Raw genomic sequence first — 27533 nt, forward strand, 5'->3', positions numbered from 1 at the left:
AGGCCACTATGGGCCTCTGGGAGAGATGTTTCACTGGTGTGGTGGAGTCAAGCGGTGGAATGCAATAAATGAGACATGGGCAAGTAGGAGCCTCAAATACGGTCAAGAATGTGGCCTGAGTTTGGTTACCTTTTGTCTTGGTCGTGGTCTTAGTCTTGCTATGCCTTTACTATGTCCTCTCCTGCTTCCCTGACACATTTTTAAATTATTCAATTCTTCCTGGTTTCTAATGGAATAGCTGCAGCGTTCTCAGGGTCCTTCTGGAATTTTTTCCCACCTAATTATTAATGTATAAGTACTTACTAACCTTACCTGACTTTTGCCCTGGAAAATAATTAACTTTGGGATGAAGTAGGGCTGGATTTGAATCCCCAGCCAGCACCCTCATGTAAGCTGCTTTCTGTACTTTGTTACCTGCGTGAGTTTGGGTCTGTAAAGAAATCCTCTCAAACTAGCCATGGATTTGAATTGAGACTGCTGAGACGAAGGCAGTTCTTCCCTCCACTTCTCCCTGGAGAAGTGTGTCCTCTCTGCAAAGTCAAATGTGTGCACATTATCCAGAAACGGTCACTCCAGTTGACACCATCTTTCAAACCTAGCTCTTCCCATCATACAGCTATAGAGCCCGGCCATTTCTCATTAATATAGATTTTAAAGAGAGAACCTGATTGGTTGTGGACTAAGGATTGACTCTATTCAAGATCCTGTCGTCCAAATAGCAAGAAGTGTCCCGTGAGACACACATGGCCACCAAGGCCGCACATTTTAGCAACAGATACTAACACGGCCATTCCTGGGATTGAGGGTTTGAGCTGGACGGAAACGCCTACAGGATCTCAGAAATATCCCTCCATTTTTTCAGTCCTATCTGCGAAATGGAGTTGATACTTAAATGCATACTGTGTAGTGCTGCCCAGAACCTACCCCCAGGACCGAAGGAACCACGGTATCCCTTTGGCGGCGGGACCCTGCTAGGGGACAGCTCTCATCTGCTCTCCTCTCCAGGAATCTCCCGAGGCAGAAGAGCGCCTCCTGGCCGCCAACGGTCACGTTCGCTTCCCAAAGACAGTCGGCCTCCAATAACTTGCGGACGTTGGGATGAAAAGGCCAGTTCCGCCAAGCCCAACTGGGCGCGCAGAGGAAGGAAAGGCCGGGAGGAGGCGGGACGGGCGGGCGAGCGGCTCGGCAGGCGCTTCTCTCGCTTTGGTGTCTGAGGCGAGTTTCTGTCCCGGTCCGGCCCGGCCGCCGTGGGGGAAAAGGAAGGGACGAAGGAAGGAACGAGAAAAGAAAATAAACGAGAAAGGGGGACGGGAAGGGCAACTAGCTTTTCGGACCTGTTTTCAGGCGCAGCGAGGTAGGGTCTCCGCCAGGCCCTCCAGAGGCGCAGCCTCCAGACCAGTGGAGCCGGGGCGCGCGGCGGGGGTGGGGCGGGGGATGAGCAGGGCGGGCGATGCGGGGGCGGGGGATCCTGGGACTCGGCGCTGTACCCCTCCCCCACCCCCAGAGCGAGGGGAGCACCGCCCACCGCTTTCCCCATCTCTGCCTGTGGAGCTCTGGCGCCAGGCTGCTGGAGGTGTACCTGGTCGGGGAGATGGAAACCCGGAATACCGGGGAGCAGCTGTAGTTGCCGCCTGGGGCCAAGCATCACGGTACGTGGTATACAGTGGCAGTGTCCGCGCACTGGTGACAGGACTTAGAAGCGCAGTGAAAGTGCTCCCTTCTTTTTTCTGTGCTCTGCATTAACTCTGATAGAGTATTTTCCCTCTGGTTCTGGGTGCACGACCTGCATAGCAGCACAGGACCCAGCTCTTAAAGAGGCCCCTTACTTGGTTTGGCGCTCTGGAGTTGCTGTCTTGAGTAAGGGCCTGGCATTTTCCTTTGGCACAAAATATGTAACTGGCTCTCCCTTTGGCCACCTGCCACCTAAGACATAGATCTCCTGGTCCTTGAAAGAACCTACCCTTGACATGTGACCAAAGGCTTAGGGACCTCAGGGGTTAGAGATCTCTTGGCTCCAAAAATCTTTGCTTCATCTGTCCACATGAACGTGACATGGGAAGCCCCATGAAAAAGAAGGCAAGGCAGGGCCACTACCCTTCTGCCAGCACCATTCGGTTCTCTGGCCCTACTGCATTATCTCACTTTTTAAACTCTGAAAGGGCTTACTTCTAGGAAAGCAGAACTTATCCCTAAGAATCTATTGGTACCCTGAGCTAACTCCTGATTGGTCCATTTCCCTCAGTCCTGATTGGTCCATTTCCCTCACTCCTGATTGGTCCATTTCTACAAAGCTTGTTCCTAATTAGTCACCTTTGTCATACCTTATTTGCATGTGATGTTACAAATGTTGCAAAGTGTAGACTTGTAGCCTATAAAAGCCTGTGTAAACCTACAGATAGGATCCAGAGCTTGGAGTGTTAATTCCTCTGGGCCCACTGGTATAATAAACCTGAGTTCTCTTAATCCTCTGAGTGCTGTTTTGTCTCTCACCTGGATCCGGGTTGCAATCACAACTGACCTATAACACTGAGCTGTAACACACTTTGCTACAACAAACACATATTTTTTGTGTGTAATTTACTTTCTCACTTCTCAGTCTCCTAACAAAGTTCTAGGGAGATAATCACCACCAGCCCCAAGCCCTGCTAGACCCACACTAGTGTCTTTTACTGACATAAGCAATAGATTTTCAATAAATGCTTATTGTTGGTCAACTGACTTACTGGACTTCCATAAGTGATCCTCTTAACACTATACTGCTTAAGATATTATTTTGTTCACTCATTCACACTTATTGCCCAGTTATTACTCTTTTTGATTGGACATAATTTAGTTCTCTACCCTAGTTTTATGTGACAAATGCTCAGTTACTATCTCTTAGTATGCTCATTCATCCACTAAGTTAGTTTCTTTATCATGTCTCTGTAACTCTTTCATGTCCACCAGAGAGCCTTCTGCAGATGGATGTTAACAGATGATGTTAGATAACAATGAATTGGTTTTGCTTTTGCTAATATATAAAGGAGGTATGGTGAGGTAAAAGGAACATAAACTTTGAATTCAAAGGGATCTGAATTGGAATCTGCCATTACTAGCTACTCAGAGGCTCCAGTTCCTCATCTATAAAAATGATAATTAGAAAGGCTTCCCTGTTCTGAACCGTATTATACTAGCTTATACTTTACAAGGCATAATTGATCATTGTCTAAAGAAACACCAAAAGAGGTGAAATAGTATTCCTTCGCCATTAAATACTGTTTGGCTAATATTTTAAATATTTAATGCCCATTTCCCCACTAACATAAAATTAATAAAAGTGTAATTCAATGCATTAACTCACTCATTCAACAAACATTCATGATTCAACATTTTCTCCTCATTGATAAACATATCAAAAGTGCTAGGTCCGGAGTTTGAACAAAATGAAATAGATCTCTTCTGCCAAGGAGTTTACCAAGTTACCATTAAGAGCTACTCCAGAAGAGATCTTTGTGACAATAGTTTGAAACTGTGACTTTTTATTCAATCAATGACAGGACATTAAAAATTGCTTATGTTAAATACATAATGCTGAGTTCTACAGTATCCCTGCCAAACATTTGTTTCTAATTTTTAGCACATGGAGATGCTGCAGTGAAATCTATCACAGGCAAAATACTGTAGAAATCATCACAACTATTTTCTTCTGATGTGCCAACAAATATTTTGGAAGAGGGAAATGAAAGAAACAAATTTTGTTTTATATCAAATCAAAAAGCTTTGGAGTTAAGTGTATACATTTTTTTCAAAGATTCTTCACATTAATTTTGCAAACAGCCAGAATTTGGCGCTAAAAAATTCCAGCCATTCATTGACTCCTTTTTATCAGTCTTCACAGGGTCATATAATAAATGTTGGAATGTCTGGATGCCAAATAAACACAGTTGGATTTTAAAGTGTTTAATGGATGTACTTTATTAAAATGGTGTTTTGAACACAGAGATATGTGATTTTAGTATGCTTACAGTTACTCTAATACATACACTTAAAACAATGGTCCAAGCAGCAATGACATCAACTCTCTATAGAAGTGCTATGCATTCAGTTAGTACTTTGGTAAATTGTAAAACAAATGTACATGAGAGCACTTTGGCAGAAATTAATGTGGGACACAGCAAACTGCAAAATTCTGTACAAGAATCCAGTGGAAGATGAGTCATTCTTGGAGCTGGAATAACAGCATGATTTCACAGCCTGCAAGGCTCGATATGACCATCAATGGACTGTCTCAACCAACTAACAGCCAAAGAGAGCTGCCAGAGAGTCAAGCGGTCTCATTCCAAATGCCAGAACCAATAGGCAGGTTATCACAGTCTGGCTTGTAAATACATGACTTATTATTTCTGCTGAAGTCATCTAGATAACTGAATCTAATAAACATAATAAAATGTAACCCAACCAAAATTTTATGTCACTTTCCATAGACATGAGTATGTGAACAACTGAGCAACTAAAAGAAAATACAAAGATATGTTTGTGATTAATGGTTCGATGCTGATGCTAAACTTTAACCATCCCTTCCCCTCACCTGCTTTGAAGCATTTTCTTATTACCATTAAATTAACTCCTTGTCCATTCTTAGAAAGGAAACGAAATGTCACGCCTGATACTGAAGAGTTAGCATAGATGAAGAGAGCACTCATTCTCTGCCAAGATTCATAAAAAAAAATTAAATTCCACTTTGAAAACATAATTAATATTTAAATTACATGCTAATAGTTCTTCAAAGTAAGTTTTTAAATGTTGCAACTTGAGAAATGTCCCCATCATAGAGTACAGAAATTCAAAACTGATTCCTCTAAAACTTCTTTTTTTCCAGAAAAAAATGCATAAAATTTTGAAGCACTTAACACAAGGGTCTGTAACAGTTGATGGAAAGCAAGACTGTATTTATATTTGGATTCATAAGGTGCTTAAGAATTTATACTTGTGAAAAATCACAATGATTTTAAGATTATCTTGCCAAATAAATGTTGGCAAATAAAGTGTGGCAACGCATTTCAGAAAGATGATTTATATACTACACATAAATGAAAGGCAAATATAAATACAACTGATTTAAGCTTAATTACATTAATGTAGTTTACAGCATACCAGTACCCACATGGTGATAACCACATGGCAAATTCACAGTTGTAACTAAAAATTTATATTCAGAAGAGTCCTTTTTTCCCCACTACTATTTGTGTAATTCCCAGCAATAGATTTAGAAGCCTAATAAAATATGCTTCTTTTATGGACTACAATAATCTGTAAGTTATACTTCAACATTGTGGCTTGAAAAACAAACACCAGTTAGTCAAGGCTGACTAGTTTCGGGCTTTAAAAACTTTCAGGTTGAGCAGAGGAAAGTCCACCCCAGATCAATGCCTACGTGCCCCACAAATGCCTCTGTCACACCTGGCAATGTTTACAATGCATCAGTGACTCTTAGACCTTTGAACTCGACATCGTTCCACTCTTAGTTTTTAAAGTCAACGAGAGGAATAGCAATGTGAAGAATTCGAAGTAAAAATAAAACCCACAGCTTTAATTAATTATTTTTTGATGGAGGTATTGGGGGTTGAACCCAGAACTTTGTGCATGCTAGGCATACGCTCTACCGCTGAGCTATATCCTCCCCCTAAAACCCACAGCTTTAGGTCATTTTGTGCTTTAGTTTCCATTTTCTTGTTAGTTTGGAAATTCTCCATACTCCTAAATGTAGCTTCCATATTTATGTCCCAAGACCTGATTCAGAAACAACAAGAAACTTTTCCAGCTTTCTTAGTCTACCTTTGGTTCCTCACTTCCCAGGCAATGAATTGGAGACCATATTCTTTCTTGTAACATTTTTCTTTCTTTCACTAAACTTTCTTGAAAAAAAAAAAAAAGCAATATTTTTTTTACCACTTTTTTCCAAAGGACAATTCCTGACTAATATAGGCAAGAAAACTCAGGATCTATTTTCTTCCATTCCCAAACAGGTGAGGAGGAAATGGGACTATTTATATTGTGCTCTCTTCTTTCTAATAAAGAAATGAAAATTAAAAAAAGAAAAAAAAAGCCAACTCTGAAAACTAAGAGTTGAAGGTACATCAATGTTATCTTTTTGTTTTTTCTTTTGTTCCTACAACAAAACTCCATGTCATTTTTAACCCTCGGTATTTTTCTCACATCCTATTATTTTATATGCAGACGCTACATAGCAATATAGCTTCAACATGCTGGTTCTGTTCCTAGGTTTTCCACATAAGTTACCCACCACAGAATATCTCCTACAGCTGTTTTTAATCCATTTCCTCATCTGCCAGTAACCATTGGTTCTCCACAATAAAATTTCCCTCAGTTTATGAAGAGTCCTTAGAGATAAACATACGAATAATTTAAAGCTAACTGGTGAAAGAGCTACATAGGATTGTTCCCTTTAATTTTCTATTAGTCAAAAATATACATATGTACATACACCTACACATATAACAAATTTACACTGTCTGCAGAAATAAACTGCAGATACAATTCCATACACACATTTAGAGATTCACATTTTAACGGCAAACTTATGCACAGATATAAAGAAATATGGTTTTACATTCCTCAGTTACATAGCAAGCTAAAAAAGAAGTTTTTCTTTTTTAAGATTTAGTCTTTCTCGAGTCTAGAAAAAGGAGACATAAACCTCAAGCTGTCTGTAGCAATTATCAGTCAATGTAGGGGATTATTTTTACCGACAAATTATCCAAATTGCTTACTCTTTATAAAAAGTGATATAAACATATTATGCACAGAACATAAAACATAGAATTGGAGATAACAAATGGCAACTTTATACAAAATGCTTGATACTAGCAGTATTTGACTTTGTGTAGCTTTGAGCAATGAACTCTCGGCCTGGGCATTCTTTTCTCATATGAAGGAACAGTCATATCTATGTAACATTCTTAGCTACAGAAAAATAGGAATGAATTGAGTAGGGGCAGTGGAGACAGGGTGACACAGCTAAAATACGTAAGTGCACTGTTGTACATATGTATACAGTTTAGCAGTATCATGTTATCTGAACTGATTTCTTTTGCATTGTTACATTTACCAGTAAGTGATCCAGAATACAAAATATAGTAACAGAGAACTCAGTTTTCATAATTACTCCTTGGTACAGTTATTTAAAATAAACACTTGCAGATAACACATTGAGTATTTGTCAGAATATTAACTAGTTTTAAAGAACTTGAAGGCAAGAACCTGGTCAAACGAAAAAAGATCAGACATGATCAAAAGAAACTCATAGCTGCCTTAGAGTTTTAAAAATGAGAATTAGAATGTAATGGGGGCAATGATTAGTGTTTTAGATCAGGGGTTTTAAAAATTAGAACTTTCACACCCAGCAAGTGTATCAAAACCATTTTTCATTTGCTCACTCAACTCAGAGACTCACTCACAATAGCTGAATTACACATATGTTTATACTGAGTATGTGCAGTTAGTTGAACATAAATATGATGGGTATTTATGAAAAACTACTATGTAAGCGGTTACTAATTCACACTGATTTGTGTACTGGTCTAGTTAGTCCTAGGGTCACCTCGGTATGGTTGACTTTTTTTTCTAATCAGTTTCTTGACACACTCAGTGGAAAACTGTTGCAAAGAAACTCCAAGTCCCAGTCAGAGATCAGGCCCATCGTCCACTGGTGGCAAAGCTTCTGCTGAACGAGAAACTGACTTCAGAGTTCTTGTATTTTCCCCAAGCACCAAAAGGCACTACTACTGCAGTGGTGTTATCTTCAGTACCATACTGTATTGCCTGCAAGGAATGGTAGGAAGGAAGAGAAACACAATGGAAATCAGAGTCTGTACAAAAAGAAATCAAACTTCCTCTGGAAGGCCAAACTAGTTTAACACCTAGTTACTAACACAATTATTTCACAACGGTTTGTGCTTCTTTCACCAGGTATCGATGCCCACATTTTTCTACATTGTGGATAGAATCACTGATGACCCAAAATAACCATATTATCTGTATGCCACTGTAGCATTTTTGGCAATAGATATACCAGTGGACTAAGGTTCAAGATATGCAGCTCCTGCAGAAGAAAATACATGTAAAGCATTTAGCATAGGGACTAATACAGGATTCATTTGTAAGTGTTAGCTCTGACTTAGCAATTCTGCTTCTAGACATTTAGAATTTATTATGGAGCCAAGTGTAAAATTCATTGTAATACTAAAACTAAAACACAAGATTTCAGAGAAATCTCCAGCCAGTGGTGGCCCCTCCAGGCTGCACGGAGACCTGCACCTGGCTTTGTCCTCCTCTCCTCCTCCTATCTGGGACTTTTTTAGCAGTTCTGCTGTGTCACCTGTTCAGTTACTGCATGGGCCGCTTCATTGGGATCATGGCACTGGTTGATGAAGTCACAAATCTCTTGACTGTTCACCATGAAGTTAATTCCATCTGTAGTGAGGACCAGGAAGCTGTCATCAGCATGATGTAGCTGCAATCAGAACCAAAGGCACAGGATTATAAACCAGACTCAGCCTTAGAATAATCTTCATAATTCAAAGATTTTCTCTGTTTGCTGAGTGGTCATCTGTGTTTCAGAGCTTGCAGGCAAACAGAGTGAAAATGGAAGACCTGTATTTTGGGCAAAAATAGCAACACTGTGCATCAACTGCGGAGGACAAATCTAACATTTACTTAGTAATGCCACAGAGGAAGAAACCAGATAGCCGAATGCTGACAGGCAGCACGAGGCAATGACTGCGAGCGCTGTTTCTGGAGCCAGGCTTCCTGGGTGTGAAACCTGCCTCTATTTTTCAGCTGGACAAACATAGGTAAGTTGAAATCTACTTGCCCTGGATTGGTTTTCTCTCTAAAATGGGGGTAGGAGTAGATATTTTGACCAGAACCTGGCACATAGTCACATAGTCAACCCCTGTATAAGTATCTGTTAGATGAAATGAATATTAAGTGGGACATCTGTAAGGCAAAATTGTTCAATTAATTAACAATCATTTGCTGCCATTACTTGGAGCCTACACTATAATGTGCCAGGTACTCGAGCAGGCTGGGGGTTGCAGAGGGGAAGAATGAGCTTACCCCGGGTGGACACTGAGGGAAGTATAGTGTAATGGGGGCTATGATTAGCAGCAGGCAAAAGATGTCACAGAAATACACGTGGGGCGGTTATTTAGCTTGGTGGACAAGGGAAGTCAGGATCCACTTCCAAGGAAGGGCAATGCTCACGATCTGACATGCAGGTCAGGAAACACTGGAGCACCATGCTTCCAGGCAAATTCCACAGCAGGGTGCAAAAAAACCAACTGGTCATGTACATTAGGCCAGAAAGGAGTATCTTCTTTTATCTGAAGAGTTTATCTATCCTTCCATAAAGTCATTTTGGCTTCCGTTAAGGCTTCAAAGTAAGCCCACAGCTGGAGAGAATCCTGCACTCATTTCGTGCCTGGGTATCAAGTGTGTTTGCAAGTCCCCTCCTACCTTAATCCTCTTTGTTTCAGGTTCTGCTATCACACCACTGGTTTTAAGATCCAAATCTCCAAGACTTCTTGTCATTGCAAGCCTGCCGTTCACGTGAGGCTGTCCCAAACTATTCCAAGCTACAAAACCCCCACATTTCTTGATCCTGGTCAAGAAAAAGTGAAAAGACTATGATGTAACACTCAGAAAACCAAGGGACGGCTAAACTTCAGCATGAAATCAGTCTAAAACACAAGGTTTCATTTCTATCTTGAACTATATAAATATCATCCTCGTAGAAAGATTGATCAGTGGAGGTGGTTGGTACCTTTCTTTTTCATCTTTTCTTTCTGGAGTATGATCAATGGTCAGCTTCATGGGTTTTCCTTTTCTACACAAAATTGCTCGGCTATCCCCAACACTGGCCACAACCAGTTCAATACCATCTCTCAACAGGGCTACTGTTGCAGTAGTCCCAGAGGCCAGAAGGGTTGCTGCAAACATTATGAAAAAGAGTATAAGTCAGTGATAGTCAAATGACTGGATATGGAATTTTTGTTACAAATGAAAACACAGGTGTGTTAAACTAATGCAAAATGTATATTTCTAATATAACTAGAGCTATGCAAATAAAATGCAAATGAACTATGTAAGTAAGGGCATGCAGAGAAAGAAGTATTTAATTCAGTAACAAGGCTCCATGCAAACAGAAAAAGTTGCTAACAATTTGGTAAAAAAAAAAAAATGCATCACTGTCTCCAAATGGCTTCTATTTATATAAAGTAGAGCTCACCTGAATTTATCATTATGACACCTTTGTGTGTACATCAGTTGTAAAGATTAAAAATATTACATTTTAATTAGATTGGCTAATCTAGGTCTACAGAGCCCATTCAGGCAAGCAGACTTTTGTATAATCTATGCACTTAGGTTCTCTCTTCCATTTCTTTATCCTATCCTGTGAAAGTATGATCAGTTAATAGACTAAAATATGCCAAGTGCATACCATTTACTCTTCAAGTTCTATGTTTTATATTCTTTCCTTCTACAACTGTTTTAATTCTACATATGCTCACCAAAAAAAAAAAAATCCTAAAATGGTTAAAGGTTCACATTCTTTTCTTGTTTATCTTATTTCTCCCTAGACATGAAATAAAGTTACAGTCATCATTATACTGGGACAAAGTCTAGAAGGCCAGGAATGAAATTCATTCCAGTTTCCCATAAGCTTGTTGTAGTTCACATTTTTGATTCCAGCAAGATCTAGTACAATTAGTCTGTACCCAAATGCAGGACAGCACTGCCAAGTGCTCCTGCTGTGGTCCTGCCCTGGGCCCAGAGCATTCCAAGAATATTCATTTCCTCTGACCAGTAACAAAATTACACGTTACTTGGCTTGAGGTGGCCACTGTTTACCCATCCAACTCAAAGTGCATTTTTCATTGATTTATCCCAAAAGTGTCTGCCCTAAGTTCCTTAATACTTGTTAAAAATTTTGAAGGTGCATTGAGCCTTGTCAAAAGTGAAAGAATGCTATGAAATTATGGGCTAAAAAGTAAAGCAAGTTGGAAGAAATTGAAAAAGATAACTTATTTTAAAGCAGGTATTATCTTCAGTAACATGGTTAATTCTTTAAAGCATCTAAGTGAAATCTTCAGGTGATCAATTAAAGATGATTCTGACTTCAAAGGTAGATTTAGTAAAAATGAAGTGCTACTGATTTGACCATCTTTCCAATATTTTTAAAGACAATTTAAACAACACCAGCAATGCATTTTGGAAAGATATATATGCATATATTTTCCAATCAGATCATTAAAATGCCTGCTTTAATCAGAAAAATAAAATGGAAAATATATGAATAAACCCTGCTTAATCTTTTATATCCATGCTGAATTTACTTTATTGAGAACTAACATTTATAGTTGCACTCCTTCCCATTGATCTCTTGATTTTGGAACTGTTGTGCCAAAGTAATATCATCTTGGCAATGCTAAAATATATTATATATTGTCATTGTACAACACAAATATTTCAGTGTAAGTATCCGTGATGTTTAAATTACAAATGCCAACTCTTGAGTTTCCTAAAACACTTTGCAAGGGAATCTTCACAGTTTAACCACTGTAATCTTTTTGAATGATTGGAAGAGCCAGGGAAGAAAACACAGGCATTTACTCAGATGCTACCTGTCTAGGGAGTTTGGTATTCCTCTCATTTGTTTAAACTGTCAACAGTAGCTTTGGTTTTAAAGTAGTTTTTAATTGGCTACATCAAAAAGAGTTAAAATTTCATAAATGAAAACTTCAAGTTTAGCTACTTCAGATTATAATTCATGGCTTTGCCACCTAGGAATTTAAAAGAGCTTGAGTTTTCACTAACCCAATTTCACAGTTCCAAAATGCCAGGATTAATGGGAAAGTTTTTAAAACTATTGATCCTGGTTTGCTAAGCATCTAAGAATATAAATATTAAATCAGCATTTATTTTCGTTTAACATTGAACATGGAAGTAAAAATTCTCACTTTTTTCCCTAACAACAAAACTATAAAACTAAGACATCTTTCAATAAGTTCTTAACACTCACTGGACATTTTCTACTGCAAGTCATCTCAACTAATGGGACAAAGAGGATGTGGGAACCTTCCCGTAGTCCAGGCTAGGAACCGCTGGACTCCATCACCTGGGACAAAATTAAGCAGATCTCTCTTTCCACTGAAGCCCAGCAAATAGTGTCCACGGGCTCCAGGTCTAGAGCTGCTGACCAGGCACAGTTCTCTGCCACAAATAACACGCACAGAGGCAAATAGGAAGTTCACCCAGGAAGTGTGCTCAAACATTACAAACCTGCAACACAGGGGAGGATAGAAAAAGAGCTGCAAAATAAGGGGAAGGGGTTTTATATTGGTGAAAATTTCACTAGCAAATTACATAACATTCCAGGAGATGCCAAATCAACGATTCCAAAACTCAATTTGCCCAAGTTGATGGTATTTTGTAGCCGAGTCTCTTTTTTTCATCACAGAGTAATACTTACTAGTTTTGTGGCTTCTCCAGGTAGGAAAAACTACATACAAATGCATGTGTACCAAGACACATATGTGGTGACACAGACATACATCTATATACTCATACACACACCCATGTTCACATATACATGACACTCACACTCAGTCTTGAAGAGTAAATCAGTACCTTTACTGAGTTGAAAACAATGCAATGTAAATGTTTGTTTTCGGTATCAGAATTGTCCCAATAACAAAAGGGAAAATTCATGGGTATAGCAGTGAATAATTCATATCTGACAAGCATATTAGAGAAGACATAAACTACAGTATACCACCAAATTACTGGGATTTAAGTACACATCAGGATGGAATCAAAACACCTCCTATACTGGATACAAGAAGTATCATATTTGTTAATGGTGCTTAATGCAGCGATTTAGCATCTAGAAGGCATCTTTTGAGTAGAAAAATTAATTTGTTTAAATAAAGGCTAGTAAGGCTCTTGAGCTCTAATGCATGTTTACAACTTTTTATAATTTATAAAACAGGTGTTTCTGCAGCTCTTTCTTTCCCCCAGTGTTGCAGGTCAATACATCAAAAGAAAAATGATCAAGATTTTGAATGGCAACATAAAGAGTAAAAGCTGTACTTTTCAAGGTATAATCCCCCCGCCCCAGTAATTATTCAACTGTGTAAACAATAATATGTATGAACCAATACAGTTTCAATACTTATGAAAAATGGGTGTTCTAGACATGTATGAATCATAAACAGTAAATCGAAGTACCGAGTTGAAGCAGTAACAGCACAATACGAATACCTGTGGTCCCTATTTTTTTACTTTTGGCTGCCTCCAGCCTAAGAAGGGTAATCAAAAACATTGCATTTCTAACACTGGTTATTTTGTAGTTTATTTAATTCTTCCATTAAGAGATCAAGTAATATGAAGAGCATGGAAGTTTCCAATAAGACTCACAATGGTGCCACCAACGTCTCCCACTCTGAACGTCAGAGCAAGTCTTCTCTTTTTGATCCATTTGTCTCTTGGGGAGCTTTGTTGCTTTCAAATCTTAAGCAATCTAGAAACACTTTGAAGAGTTTATAGGATATAATCTAAATTTTCTACCATCTGCTTTGTTTTAAGTGACAATTTGTTCATAAACAATAGACTAATGGGATATCATTTGAACTTACTGGCTGGTTTCATTAACTGTAAAAACACATATGACTGGCATAAAATGAATATAAAATATTCAAAGATGATGATGAAATTAGCTATTTGTACATAAGGGTAAACTCAAAATTCATCAACAACAAATCAATTAAAAATAGCCAGCAATTTCTTAAAGGCTGTTTCTTGAAAAGTGGCATTCTGATTTTATTCTCCTCAGACTATCCCCATTTTAAACTGAAATTGTAAATATTTTAAATGCTAATGAGAAATAGTTTGAAGTATTTTATGCAGATATAACAGCTTTGGATCAACATCTTGAAAAGATGAGCATGTTTGATTATTTTCACTCTCTTAAGAAAGCTAATACCATATGATGCGAGGCGTTCTTCCCTACCTGAAATTCCACCATTAGTGATTCATTCCTGTGATTTAACCAACCTCTTTTCAGGTTTCCCCAACTGAAAATTCAAATCCCTCCATAAGTGATAACTCATTAACGTCTATAAATTATATTAATAATTTGGTTAAGTCAGCTATAGGATGATCAAGGAATAAGTCATAATAACTTTGGTGAGAAAGAGCAGGCAATGGAGATCAGTACAGTCCAAATAATTACTGAATGAGAATCTTTCAGACTCTGCAGGGTGCTGTACTCTGGACAGTCATAAATGAGTAAGCCATGGCCCCTACCCTCAGGCTGTTCACGGGAAGGGTTCAAGGAGTGCAAAGGAGCTGATGCCAAGAGAAGATGAAAGAGATTGGAGAGGGCAAACTACTTACTTCAGTTTTATTCAATTAGCACTGGTCCTATTTATAGCTATGCCAGAAAGAATATTATCCACTCTTACAACACTGATACCACTTCAGTTCTTACTAAAACCTAAAACAAAGTTTTTAATTTAAATAACTTTGAAATCTGAAGTGATATACTTTTTTTTTCAATCCACCAATTGAAAAGTTAAACAACATATGGCATTCTCTCTTTCGTGACTTTAATATATTTGATAAAATAAGCCCCAAATATCAAGACAATTTTTGCCATCTTTGAAAGCCATGGCAACTTATTAAGAATAAATTTTAAAGCTGTTCTTAAAGTACTCATTTTAAAAAACCACACAGACTAACTGGTCTATAAGAATACATACGAAATAAGACTTAAGAATAACAATGTCATAACAGACCCTTTCCTTTTCTTTTAGTGACATCATCCTGTCACCTTCCATGATACTTGCAAGCAAATGGCCATTGAATAAAAATTTCTGAATGTCTTATGAAAGTTCTGAGATTATTAACTCAAACTCTATGACAGAACTAAGTTAAATACATCTTCATTTCATTATTAAAAATGAAGTACATTTCTATGATTAATTTCTTTGCACAACTGACTATGTGAGAAAGGTATCTTGAGAAAGTTTCTTTTAAGGTAGGCAAGTTAAGTAAATTCCTTCCCTAAGTTCAAAATTCCCTTTAACTGTAATTTATTACTAAATAAATGAAATAAGTCCTCTCACATTTTATAAGAAATTATCATTGTTTTAAGCATCTTTGTCAATTAGATCCTTTACAAAAGGGCTGACTGCATCTATGAAGGGGTTAACTTTTTTTTATTATTGGCCACATTCCTATGATAAATTTGAACATTCTCGTCTGAAAACCTTGCCCACTAAGCTCTACCTTTTACAGAACAACTGGGGCACACCACCTGCACTACAGCCCATAAACGTTGTGGTGTGAGATACAGCCGACCTGGTTATGGATGAAATAAGAGCATTACCAATATTCAGAGTTATAAAAATAAACCTATAAGAGGGTTTGAATGTCCTCTTTGCCTTCATATGTTTTACCCATTAGGAACAAGAACAGAATCCTATGCTAAAATTTACCCTCTCTCAACTCTTATTTTTGTAAGGTGAGGGGCCAGCCAGAAGGGGAAAAAAATATCCAAAGGCATGAAGAAGAGAAAATGGGCCTGAATAATCTATAAACATGAAAATAAATCCCTGAACAAAGAGAGTGGACTCACTCAAACACTCTTCTGAGAAGTATGATGATGATAAGGTTCTCGAAAAGGGGGAGGAAATACCTCTTAAGATGGCAAATAGAGTCATCTCCCCTCATCATTAAATATGCTCATGAGAGAGGCCACAGTGGGTGCCAGGAACGTCCTAGCTTTAACTCTGCAACTGACCTTTTACCTCTCCCTGAGTTTCAGTTCTTTATCTGTGAAACGGGGAGAATTTCCATCCCTATGAAATAAGACTGTAAATTATAAAAAAAAAAAAATTGCTGTGGGGACACTTTGACCTCCTTTAACAAAAGGATGAACCAAACACAGACTAATTGTATTGCATGATTCATTTTCAAATTAGTTACGAGGTCTATATGCATACATTTAAATGGTGCTGCAGCAGCTTTCAAGATTAAAAGCAATAAATTTGGGGGCCTGCTGACTAGAAAACATGAGCTACATTTTCCTGAAATACTTTTGATAAATTTAGTCAAAATCAGAAACATTTTACTCTCAAAGTTTAAGGACATACAGTACACAAATTCTAAAATTCAGCCCTTGTGTTTAACAAATAAAAACAAAAATATCACTAGTTACCACAGGAAAGCTGCAAGATCTTTTTTTTAAGAAGTGGAAGAAAAAAAATACCTTCCTTCTAATTATACAAAGTAGTACACATTAGCCATTGTCCTTTCCTATTTAGGACCAATTATTGCAATTTTCTTCTTGTCTGAACAATTACCCCTTGGCTAGATGAGATTACCCTGTAGTGTATTTCAGTACTTGCTCATCAGATTCATCTAAAAAAACAAAAACAATAAACTCTCTCATTGTATAGACCTCTTGTCCATAAAATGAGCAAACAGATTTTTAATTTTTTTTTACCTTTTTAAAATTGAAATTCAATATCAGAATCATTTTGGAGCTTCGATTTCTAAAAAAGAAAATCTTCAACATATTTCATTTAAAAGTGAGATACTACCATTAGTATTGATTCCAAACAGCATTTAAAGTGATTATTAAAAAAATCATTTTCAATATAAGCGTCCTTACAATAAGCTTATTTTAAAATTCCCACCCCTAAAGGGCTTAATTAAATTGTTTCCTTTTTAACCAAAATTCCCCAGGACCCTAAGGAATGAGATTGTTTTACTTACCATCAGCAGACAGGTGGGCGTGCCTTGCAAAGGCTTTATCTATTTCTAGAAAAGCCACGGTCAACACAGTTTCCAAATTCTCCTCCTTAGGAAGCAAATCCCTTTGTGGAGAGGAAAAAAGAGCCCCAAACAATTATTTTTACAATAGATTTCTCCCCTTCCTCTTGGTCCCTCCAGCTAGCAAAGTCATTCCATACAATGGACCTCGGTGGCCTGCCTTTCAGATGCTTAAAATCCACATATTAATGAACCAAACTGAGAAAGAATCAGGCACAGATATGTCTTTAAAAACAATAAAAAGAAGTCTGAAGGGAGGTGGGGGTATAGCTCAGTGGTAGAATGCATGCTTAGCATACACAAGGTCATGAGTTCAATCCCCAGTACCTCCAGTGCAATAAATATAAATTACCTCCCCAATAAAAATAAATGAATAATTGCCCTTGAACATTCTTTGTTCTTTATTAAAAAAAAAAAAAAAAGAACAAGTCTGAGTGTCCCTCCATCCTCAAAAAATTAATCCTCACTACCACAACCCTGAGAGGTCAAGAGTTCCTTCATATTAATTAAGCCACTGAGTTCCCTTGTGGAATAAGGCAAAATATACATAAAGCAACTGATGAACAATATGAATAACTATGCTTGGGAAGAAGAAATAGTCACGCGGTCATAACTTACATGTTCTCCCAGTTTTTTTCAAATGTTTGGGCGAGAGGTAATCAGGATTATTTTTTAATGGAGGCATTAAATGCTAGGCATGCACTCTACAACTGAGTTGTTTACTCTCCCCTCCTTGTCCTCTCCATCTTTTAATTCTACCAGTGTGATCCTCAATAACACATTAATAATAATAATAATTGCGGTAAACAAACTTTTTAAAGAGTGCCAAAACCCCTTCATTAAATGCATTCTTCATATTCTAAAATGAATCATGTAAAGCTATTTTCAACAAGGATTCAAAGCTATTCATACCACCTGAAATTACTATTTATTGAAGCACTATATGCCATGCATTGATAGGAGTAAACGCTTCTCATAGATTCTCACAGCATATGAGATCGGGTACTTTATTACATTAATTCACTTGAAATGATCACAAGTCAAGTGCCGTTGATTTCAGTCAATGCTCTCACCAAGGGAGTTGTTAAAACATACATATTTCTGAAATGGTAATAATCATCAGTAACAGACCCCGGGCCTGAGCTACTAAAACAACAGAATCAAAGCACTCAAATAAGTACGTTAACAGTGAACATCTCAGCCAACGTGAAAAGTTTAAACAGGAAGCACAAGGCAAGATGCATAGAGTGAAAGCCATTGTACGTACAGGATGCACTTCTCCATATGGGTGTGACAGAAATCAGCAGCCGCAGGTCCCCCGTGGCCATCATACACCGCAAAGTACAGGACCTCATCTGTTAGCTGAGCAAAGTCAAACCGGTCTTCATTCTCTTTTCGTTTGCCAATCTGCGAGGCGCAGCCCACATTTGCCAAGCTGATTTTGGGAATTGGCTTGCCATACTTGATGCTGGGTGGCAGCAGAATTGGTTCGTCAATGCGGTTATCCCAGATGCCAAAATTATCCCACGTGGCTGGTCGCCCGCTACCATCAGGATCAAACCGAGAGCACCTGGGCTCTGAAGTGGAGCTGTGGCACATAGGCGTCAACCACCTGCCGTCCTGCAGCAGGCGGGAGCAGAGCAGTGCTCTCCTTCTCACCTGGTTCCCACCGCTTCTAACCAAAGTGATTAAGGCAGCTGTTGACATAACTCCAGGGGACTCGGTAATGAGGGAGAGGTCAATAGCGCAATAATGGACGGTCTTCCAGAAAAATGATGCAACTGAGTAGAAAGAGAAACAGAGAGACTCCATCGGTAATTTCAAATATAACTGATCTATCATTAGCTATTATCAAAAATGAAGGCTGTAAAGAATGTGGCACCTAACAGCCTACTGCTAAGAATAGTAGAATCAAATTCACCTACCCTATTCACGAGTGTTTAAATTCTATAAAAAAAAATTGACAATGTGCACATGTCATATAGAACAAGTGCTTCTCCAACTTTAACCTACAGTCACCTGAAGATTTTGTTAAAACGTAGACTCTGATTCAGTCTGTCTGGGGTCAGGGCTGAGATGCTGTATTTCAAACCAGCTCCCTGGTGATGCCAAACTGCTGGTCTGGCAGGCCCACACTTTGAGTAGCAAGAATTAGAAAACAGATGTAAATAAATACTCTTCCCTTCATTAACTCCATTGCTCTGAAGAAAAGGTAGATATAGATATTAACAATAACAAAACTTCTTACGAGAATTAGAAATAAGAAAAAATAACTGGTTGTTAGATATTTATGATCGTTCTGTACTCAGAGTGCTCAAGTTTAGCAAAGATACAATCTAGGATCGAAGTTCTGTTTGTCTTAAGATTTCCCCACTTATTAACTTTACATACTTTATTACTATGTTAATGTAAACTGGTTCACGCAAACACTCCCAGAGACAAGGATGAGCCAGTTCCAATGTGTGTGATCTCAAAGATTAGGTGGAACTGCACTTGTGACAAGCAGCACTCATTTATGAGCAACTGGTATATATATTTACATTAAAAGCTGTAATTCATCAGAAAGCCTCCCCTGGGTGTTAGCAGGGGAAATTCCTACACCCCGGCAGGCTGTGTTTCTGGTAGTTTGCCATACAAATAAAGTTCTAAGCAGAAATTCATTTGCATAATACTTTGTTCTGTTATGAATTAAAAGCCAACTTGAAAAGACAGCACAATGTTAGATTTGATAATCCTGGTGGAGGATATATAGGTGTTACATTATTCTCAACTGTGTTTTTTTTATTTCGTATTTTTATTTATCTCAACAAAAAACGAACTTGATAAAAATGTATCCTCTCAAAAAGCACACACACACACACACACACACACAAAGCCCAGCTTGAGTGCATCTATAAGAAAATACACCTCAGATTCATTTTCAAACAAATTGTCACAAATCAGTCCAGCTGTGTGTAGAAAGGGCAATTACTTCTTTCAGTAAGTAAAGCAGGAGGAAAGGATTAGGTTCCAGAGGAGGCCCTTAGGTATCTAAGCAGCAAAAGGCATCAGAGCCCTACCTTCACAGCATTTAGAATGAAGATGACTTCTGGAACAATTAATGGATCACGAAAGACTTAGGAGGCCATCCCTTCTTGGCCTTTTAGCTAATATCATGTATTAAAGACTGAAACTCACTTCTTTTGTGACAATATTGGGGGCAGGGAGACATACTCTGGTTATCAAGTATCAAAGGGAAGCAACGCATTCCAGTACAAAAAAAGAAGTGTTTATTCCTCTGCTTCTGTTTGAAAGTTATATTTTGTTCAACAACAAAAATTGTGTCAAGTAGAAATGAACTTGTGGAGAACTTTCAAACTATAATACAATCTAGCAAGTAAGAGAGCTAAGTGCTAATTACTGATTCACAAAGCAGCTTTATACCATATTGAAAAAAAAAGTTAAATATGTTTATTAGAAAACATTCACATCTGAAGGGTGCACCAGAAATTAGCAAAGTGCTATTCTTTCAGCTTCAATCTCAAAGCATGTATACTATAACTAGCCTTGGGCCATTTTTGCCGTCACACACCTACTTTAAACAAGAGTTCTAGAATTACAAACAAATAAATGTTGAGTAAAGTTTTTCTGCAGCTCTTCTAGGATACGCTTGTCTTTTTCTCTCTCTCCCTAGCTTCCAAAAGTAAAATAAATAAAACAAAACAGAGCTGCATTCATACCAGGGAATATACAGCCCCTGGAAATATTATTTAAGAGCTAAAAAAATGCAGTTGTGCAGTTTCTCTAAGCCTGCATAAACTAAAATCAGTCTTCAACCTGGCCTCCTTCCTCACTTGTTATCTGCATGATCACCTCAGAAAGTAAGCAGAATAGTCACAGGAAAACATTTACTTTAAGGCATACCATTGACATGGATGAAGTTTAACCCAGAGATACAGCTAGTTTACAAACCCAGGTCAGCACCACTTATGCAAGCAGGGGAGTGTCTAAAGAAGTGGTTCCATCCAGCCAACTCTCCAGATGCCCGTGGAAATGACTAGGCACTGGTTAGCAGGTAGAATTTATAATGTGGGGGAAAAAAAGCCTTCCAAAAAATCAGTGTTCTTTATAACAAAGAGTAGAGAACAAACTGACAAACAACTAAGAAATATTTTATCAGTTCAGCAATTAAAAATTAGCATGCGTTTATCATTCTGCAAACCGAAGAAAAACGGTTATTCAGGAACTCTTTATGTCAATCTCTCAATCGGAAATCAAGGCTAGCTTATTTTTGTTTTAACATTTGTATTCAATCTTTGAAAGTCAAAGTAATCCAAAAGAGTCCAAGGGCAGAATTCTGCTTGAAAGCTATTTGAGGACACAAAAATGTCAGAGCAAAAGTTAAATAAAAAAAGAGTGGGAACACATTATGCCTCACATCATATTCTTTAAGCAAACATAAAATTTAAAAAATATGCTAAGCAAGAAAATAAAGATAAGCAACTTGATTGGAATTTTAGCTACACAGCAGATTATTTATATAAGCAACCTAACTGTACTGATAATCACATACCATAAGGAAAAGAATGGATAATCTTCAACCTCAGCCAAACTGTTTTCCAAATTCATTTTTATTCCCCAATCAAAACAAAATGCATGGATCACAATTAACTTTAATCCCATGAATAGTTTAAAATGTGTGAGTGTGAGCATGCATATATTCTACACATACTGTCAATAAATAAACCCTGAAAACACTGTCAATAAACAAACCCTGAAAACACTTTCCTTATTTTTGGGGGGGGCGGATAACATTTTAACATTCATCTGTGTGACCAGGCCCCCTTCTCCCTCCTCCTCCTCAGTTAATCTGGTTAATCTGATACTTTATAAAGTTCTGACACAGAACTCTGACTGTTGAACGAAGTTGACTCCTGATTTCAATACTGACTAGCAGAGAGGGAAATGGGGCAGGATTCCAAGAGGGTTAAATGCTGAGTCCACAGAAGTAGGCATAGATTCCACATGAGAGCTCTAGTGAGAAGCCACATCGTGAGAGTAGGAAATCTCAAGAGAAAAGCATCACAGGAAGGGGGAAAAATGCATTTGATTTGTAGGAAATTTTTGAAGCATATACCTGATTTAAAAATAAAGGAGGGTGATGGTGAGGAAAAGTCACAGGTACACCTACAAGACTGCTATGCCAAGTTTACATTTTCATCTTATTCCAACTTTATAATCCTACAAAGGTTTAAACACCTCAGAGCTGTCCAAATATATTCTTGGAAAAGGGAGGCACTCATGGGTCTCTGGCAGAAGGGTGCACTTGGGATTTGAGTTAAACTGCTCTTCACTGTTGAAAGCAGGTCAGAAGAGCAGTCTATTGCTGTCATGTTAAGCACGTGCCAAAATCATTCAGTTTTAAGGATCAGTACTACTGAAACCTGTTTAGATTTATCCCTCCAGCAAAACTATTTAAGTTTCATATAACTATTCATATCTGTCCATTATAAATTGGCATTCAGGTATCTTTACATCAGCAACTCCCACAATGGAAACACAGGTGATTTTAATATTCTTAAAATATTTCTTTAATGACTCTACAAAAAACAACCAATGCATCCCAATAAATTCAAATGTTACAGAACCCTCCAGGATGTATTTCAGGAAATTTGGACTCCAATATCCTCTTTATTAGTACCCTGCTAGGAGAAAGGGGAAGAAAATGTACTAGTCTAGATGAGGGAAAACACAAAAACAACAGACCTCAAATGACTTCCCTTAGATTTGATGTGAACATATGTTTAAATGTGTGAACAGAGAAAACGTGGGAGTAATAAAAATTATTCATTATTCTAATTCCATAAATATCTTTTAAAACATTTCAGTTAATGTGGATACAACTCACAGGCCATATTCCCAATCTTCATTTAAAAAGAATTTTCCCTTACAGTCTATAACTACATCACCCGCACTTCTCCCCTCTTCTTTCCTCTTAGCTAAGATTCCTGTCAAGGGAGGTGCCTGTGTCGGTGGTCAATAGAAAGTGACTTAAGGTTGCAAGAAAAAAATCATCAGTGAGAACTCACTTCTGAAAAATTATAACTGAAATATTTTATGACACAGTGGTGCACTCATTTTTTCCCCCCTAGAATTGTATGACACCATTTCTGTTTTTCAAGGCCATTATAATTTGTCATTTTAGCTGCTCTTTCTGAAACTGCCGACAACCTCGTTCGTTCCTCCGGAGGGTGCAAGGGACTGAAGAGGCCTTACTGCACATTTCCAGTCTGAAGTTCAGAAAGGCCAGTGGAGCTTTAGAGACTCCAAATTCCCGGGCTATTTCTACCCGGAGTCTCGTTTTTGTCACCTCTTTGAAATCGCTAATCTACAGAAAGCGGTTGCTAAAAAGACAACAGCCAGAGGCCTTGAGATTACGATTGTTCTGGCAAAGCAAAACCCACGTCCTCAGATCGACACCAGCCAGGTCTCTGCATCCTTCTCTATTCCGATCCCCTGAAAAGCTCACCGTTGGACAGTTTGGGATCCTGGGCTGGGTTCGCTAGAGGTGACAGATGAGTGGCCAGTGTGGACCTCGGCAGGAAGCACACCCTCCCGTCCGCACAGAGCGCGGCACTGCAGAATGGCTGGGTTCCCCGCGGCACTGCAGAATGGCTGGGTTCCCCGCAGCACCTTCCGCCTCGCGGTCTCCGCCTCCCAACCACCCTCTCCTCGTAGATTCCGGGTGTCGCCACGTCTCCCTCGGCCCGGGTGCAGCTGCAGCGGCACGAGCCGCTTAACCCCGCAGCATCCTCGGGTCTGGGGATTGGGGCTTCACTAACGGGAAACGAGAGCGGGCAGCCCCTGCCTCCCGTCCAGCGTCCCTTCCATGTTCCCTTACCCTCCTTCCAACCCGGCCCACAGCATTTGCTCGGCACTCGCCTCAAGCCTGCCGTCAAATTCAGGCCGAGCGGAGTCTCCGCTGGAAATGCTCGCAGCCCGTGCTCAGGCAGTGTGGGCCCCGCCCCGCCCTGCTGCTCCGGACCTCAAAAGGGAAGAAAGCGGCGCACAGCGAACTCAGACACTGACCGCCGGGCTAAGGCTGGGGAAATTAAACCCACATGTCCCCTCCCCTCCCTGGGGAGGCCTGCTCCGTTCACTCTCCATCCCGCGGACCAGGACTGGTGGGATGCGACCCCTCCTGTAAATAATACTATAAACGGTCACCAAATAAATGAAGTGCACTTCTCCATGTTCTTACCTCGTGATGGCAATGTCCCTGAAAAAAAAGTTTAATTAGCTAACGGAGGGTTGGAAAGGGGCTTTCTGTAAATAAGATTGTCTTCGCCTATGTTTCCAATCTCTGGAACAAGCAGTTAAAACAGCCACTGGCTCGTCTCGGGAAATTCTGGAGAATTTTTCGTCTGCAGTGGGCCAGATAGAAAGGGGAAGTCTGTTCCCGCTGACTGACGGCAGCTCCGGCCATTCCGCGCCTGAGGAGGCGGCGGGCCCGCCGCCCGGACCCTCGATCACAGCCAATCACAGGTTCCGATAGGACCGAGCCTCCCCGAGAGGGCTGTTTGACTTGGCTGACTTTCAGCCGCGCACCGTAGAGCGACGTCGCCTTGCACCAGTAGCGGCTCCTGGAGATATCCGCCCTCCCGAAGGCCTTGGCGCGCTGGCCAATGAGAGAGCCCCTCGGCGGTGGACGAGGACTGGAAATTTGGTACCTCGCCCGCCCCTCGAGGAGATGGGGGGTGTGTCGCTCGGGCAATTGGGTGGTAGTTGTGACAACTAGGAAAGCAAGAACGGAATGCCAACACTTTGCCTGGGCAAAGGGATTGAAAGGTATATGGGTTTCATTGTGATTCTTTGAAAAACTCGCAGTGTGACGTTCTTCGTGACTGAACAGGCATCTCGTGATCCCTTGAGAATGTTGATTCATTTAGTCAACAGGTATTTCTGTACTTACGGAGGACCTTTTGTATTCCAGGCACTGTTCTAGGCGTTCGAGATACAATCTTGACATAAACAGACTTGATAGCTGCCTCATAAAGCTTCTGTCTAATGAGGAGGAAAAGGAAGAAAACAGGTAAATAAGCAAATAAATATGTACACACACACACACACATATATACAGAAAAGTGCACATATCCCAAGTGTATACACATCTCAATGAATTTTCACAATCTGAACATGCCTGTGTATCCACCACCCAGATCAAGAAACAAAACATATTAACACCCAGGGATCCCATCATACTGCCGTTCAGTCATTGCCTATCCTGACTTTCAACAACACAGATTACTTTGGCCTGTCTTTGGACTTGATATATATAGAATCATAAAGTATGCATTCTTTTGTGTTTGGCTTCCTTATTCAACCTTATATGTGTGAGATCCTTCTATATTGTTGCATATAGTTGTAGATTATTCATTTTATTTCATTCTTTGAATATACCACAGTTTTGAATTGGACGTCCTTCTGATGGACATTAGGGTAGTTTTCAGTTTGGTGCATTACAGATAGTACTATGAACATTCTAGTACATGTCTTTTGACAATGACCTTTTCTTTTGGTGGAACATTTTGGTGGCCGAGTTTTTAATACAATTAAGTTATTTTTAATCTGTTCAATAATGTAGTACCGTGTATTGCGATATCTCAAACATTTGGACCAGATAATGAAGGGTTTTGCGCTCACAAATGTGAAAACTTTGGGCAACAAGGAACTGCTGACATGAGAAATTTTAAGTTTGGAAACATTTTGAATTATGTTTGGCATTTTCACCTTCTTTTTAAGCAGTTGCAAAGTGCATGTCCAGGATTTGAGAACATTATGACTTTGCTACATCCTTTTACTATAATAAGACTGTAGTCCACAGTCATATGATAAGCCAGGTCAGATAGGTTGTCCTGAAGAATATGCATATGTTTGGTGCTAATACAGTCCTTGGACATATACTTGAAAACCATACCATTCTACATCCTACCACGTTGATGAGGAATAAAACCAGCAGTTTACTTCTTTTGAATTATATACTGCTCTTTGAATCTCTGAAGCATGGCTAAATGTAGTACAAATGTACACATACTCAGCATAAGGGATCACTGCATAATGCCTAAAAGAATCATGTGAATGCAACACTCTATACCTTCATTAAGTTGAGCTCATTTTTTCCCACACTTTATAGTTTAAAGAATTGAACTATTTGATAATAGTGACTATCAAAAAATTATACCTAAGACAGGTCATAAGGCTGTAGGTGGGTAGATGGCAGGGGGCCTTATAAAATACAAAGTGAGGATATAAGCTATTTGAGATTTACGCTAATGAACCACTAGAATGGAATGTTATGAGATAAATTGAGGCACATTAAATATTTTCAGAGTTTGAGCAAAAATTGATTGACAGTGGTCAGCACCAAACCAGAAGTGGTTAGGAGTGCAGCTGGAGGCAAGATTTTACATAGAAGATGTGAAAGCCAAGCAAGAAAATTATTTGATTGGCTACAGCTTAAACAATTACCTTGTTTGGGAAAGTCTATTTGGCTTTGTGGTTGGTTGTCCTTAGGTTTCCATTTCTTAACGCAGGGCACTACAGGCTCAAGTTTAGGTTTGCTTAAGAGAGCTACTAAGGCATTAAACCATCTAAGTCTAATGGCCTTCTTGTTTAACTGATTTAACACTACCTGTTTTCCTAGTGAGTTACTAATGCTCCTGGGAGCCAAATACTGTGTAATAATGAACTGATGATTTTATTAACATTTGCTAATGAATAATCAATTTTTTTCTTGTTAAAACATTAGAGTTGGAAATTTTTGTATACTCAGTGAAGTATATGTATATTGTGAAGTATATACTCACAATATGCGACCCCCAAAATACACCTCTTTGGAGTATTTTGAACTAAAGGCAACCAAGAAGCAGGAGGTGCAGGAGGGTACTCCCCCTGCATAAAAACAGAGTATACATTTCCCCTTTAGTAAAGGAAATTTACATTCACAAAGGAAATTTCCATCTCTAATAGTGGCTCCAGGAAGTACCAGGAAGAGAACTACTCCCAGAGACAACTTTTATCACCTGAGAGAAAACCCTTATTTACTATACATTTCCTCCCTCACATCCCTGCCTCCCCCACTCAGAAGCCCCAAATCCCTTTCCCTTTGTTTAGCCTAATACAGTATATAAACCTCGATCATCTGGTCTCTGAGAGTCTCATTTCTTTGTAAAATTTCCATGCGTACTTATCCAGTTAAAACTGTTTTTTTCTCTCTTTAATTTGTCTTTTGTCAATTTAATTTCCAGGGCCCCAGCCAGAGGACCTAGGAGGGTAGAGGGCAACATTTTTTCTTTTCCTGCATCAGATTCAGCAATTTTCCAGGTCAGAACCTGTATGCTACTTTTGACCTTATGCCTAAAACATGGGATATTAGGGTGTATTTTTCCAGTTTAGGCTGTTCTATCCAGAATTTCTAGTCCAGATGTCCGTTCTCTGTGTCACCAGAACAACTGCCAAAACGTTCACACAAAGAATTTTTAAATCTTGTCTTTGGACCCTATAAAATCTTGTAGCATGATTTTACTTTAGAATATAATTATATATATATATATATATATATATATAAAATAATTATGACTTTCCCCCCACAAATA

The 27533-nt window shown here is 39.0% G+C and overlaps 2 protein-coding genes and 1 long non-coding RNA gene across 10 annotated transcripts in view; 1 reads left to right on the forward strand and 2 right to left on the reverse strand.

Moving 5' to 3' along the window:
- Positions 1-1423, reverse strand: part of ABCG2 (ATP binding cassette subfamily G member 2 (JR blood group)) — a 122344-nt gene extending 120921 nt beyond the window's left edge. For 4 of the 6 annotated variants that reach the window (XM_072943176.1, XM_072943195.1, XM_072943163.1 and 1 more), the window contains exon 1: positions 925-1417. The gene's annotated coding sequence lies outside the window, so the exon portion shown is untranslated. Of the gene's footprint in view, positions 1-414; positions 510-924 lie in introns of those variants that run through there. The other 2 variants (XM_072943167.1, XM_072943172.1) reach the window with 2 other exon arrangements.
- Positions 1424-3928: 2505 nt separating this feature from the next.
- On the reverse strand, positions 3929-24402 carry PPM1K (protein phosphatase, Mg2+/Mn2+ dependent 1K). Of its 3 annotated transcripts, none has more exons than XM_006198163.4 (7): positions 24140-24402; positions 18167-18680; positions 16843-16943; positions 9824-9989; positions 9517-9661; positions 8378-8512; positions 3929-7821 (listed from the first exon to the last, which is right to left on the reverse strand). In XM_006198163.4, exons 2-7 carry the CDS (start codon positions 18604-18606, stop codon positions 7690-7692), a joined length of 1119 nt encoding a protein of 372 aa, XP_006198225.1. In that variant the 5' UTR covers positions 18607-18680; positions 24140-24402; the 3' UTR covers positions 3929-7689. The 3 variants fall into 3 exon arrangements, with proteins under 3 accessions (XP_006198225.1, XP_072799320.1, XP_015106024.1); XM_072943219.1 differs by lacking the exon at positions 24140-24402 and adding an exon at positions 23780-23892; XM_015250538.3 differs by lacking the exon at positions 24140-24402 and adding an exon at positions 23408-23533.
- Positions 24403-24654: 252 nt separating this feature from the next.
- Positions 24655-27263, forward strand: LOC140700282 (uncharacterized). Its single transcript, XR_012078667.1, has 3 exons — positions 24655-24726; positions 24872-24970; positions 27186-27263. It is a non-coding gene; the product is annotated as an uncharacterized lncRNA (long non-coding RNA).
- Positions 27264-27533: the final 270 nt, after the last annotated feature.

Source organism: Vicugna pacos, chromosome 2 (assembly GCF_048564905.1).
Source record: "Vicugna pacos chromosome 2, VicPac4, whole genome shotgun sequence".
Lineage (NCBI taxonomy): Eukaryota > Metazoa > Chordata > Mammalia > Artiodactyla > Camelidae > Vicugna > Vicugna pacos.

Excerpts from the sequence above, each read along its gene's own strand:
- PPM1K (XM_006198163.4), bottom strand. The coding sequence starts at position 18,606 with ATGTCAACAGCTGCCTTAATCACTTTGGTTAGAAGCGGTGGGAACCAG. Across the intron at positions 9,990-16,842 it reads CGCCCACCTGTCTGCTGATG|CAACCCTTCTGGCCTCTGGG; the intron begins GTAAGTAAAACA and ends TAATGTTTGCAG. Across the intron at positions 7,822-8,377 it reads CCCATGCAGTAACTGAACAG|GCAATACAGTATGGTACTGA; the intron begins GTGACACAGCAG and ends CATTCCTTGCAG.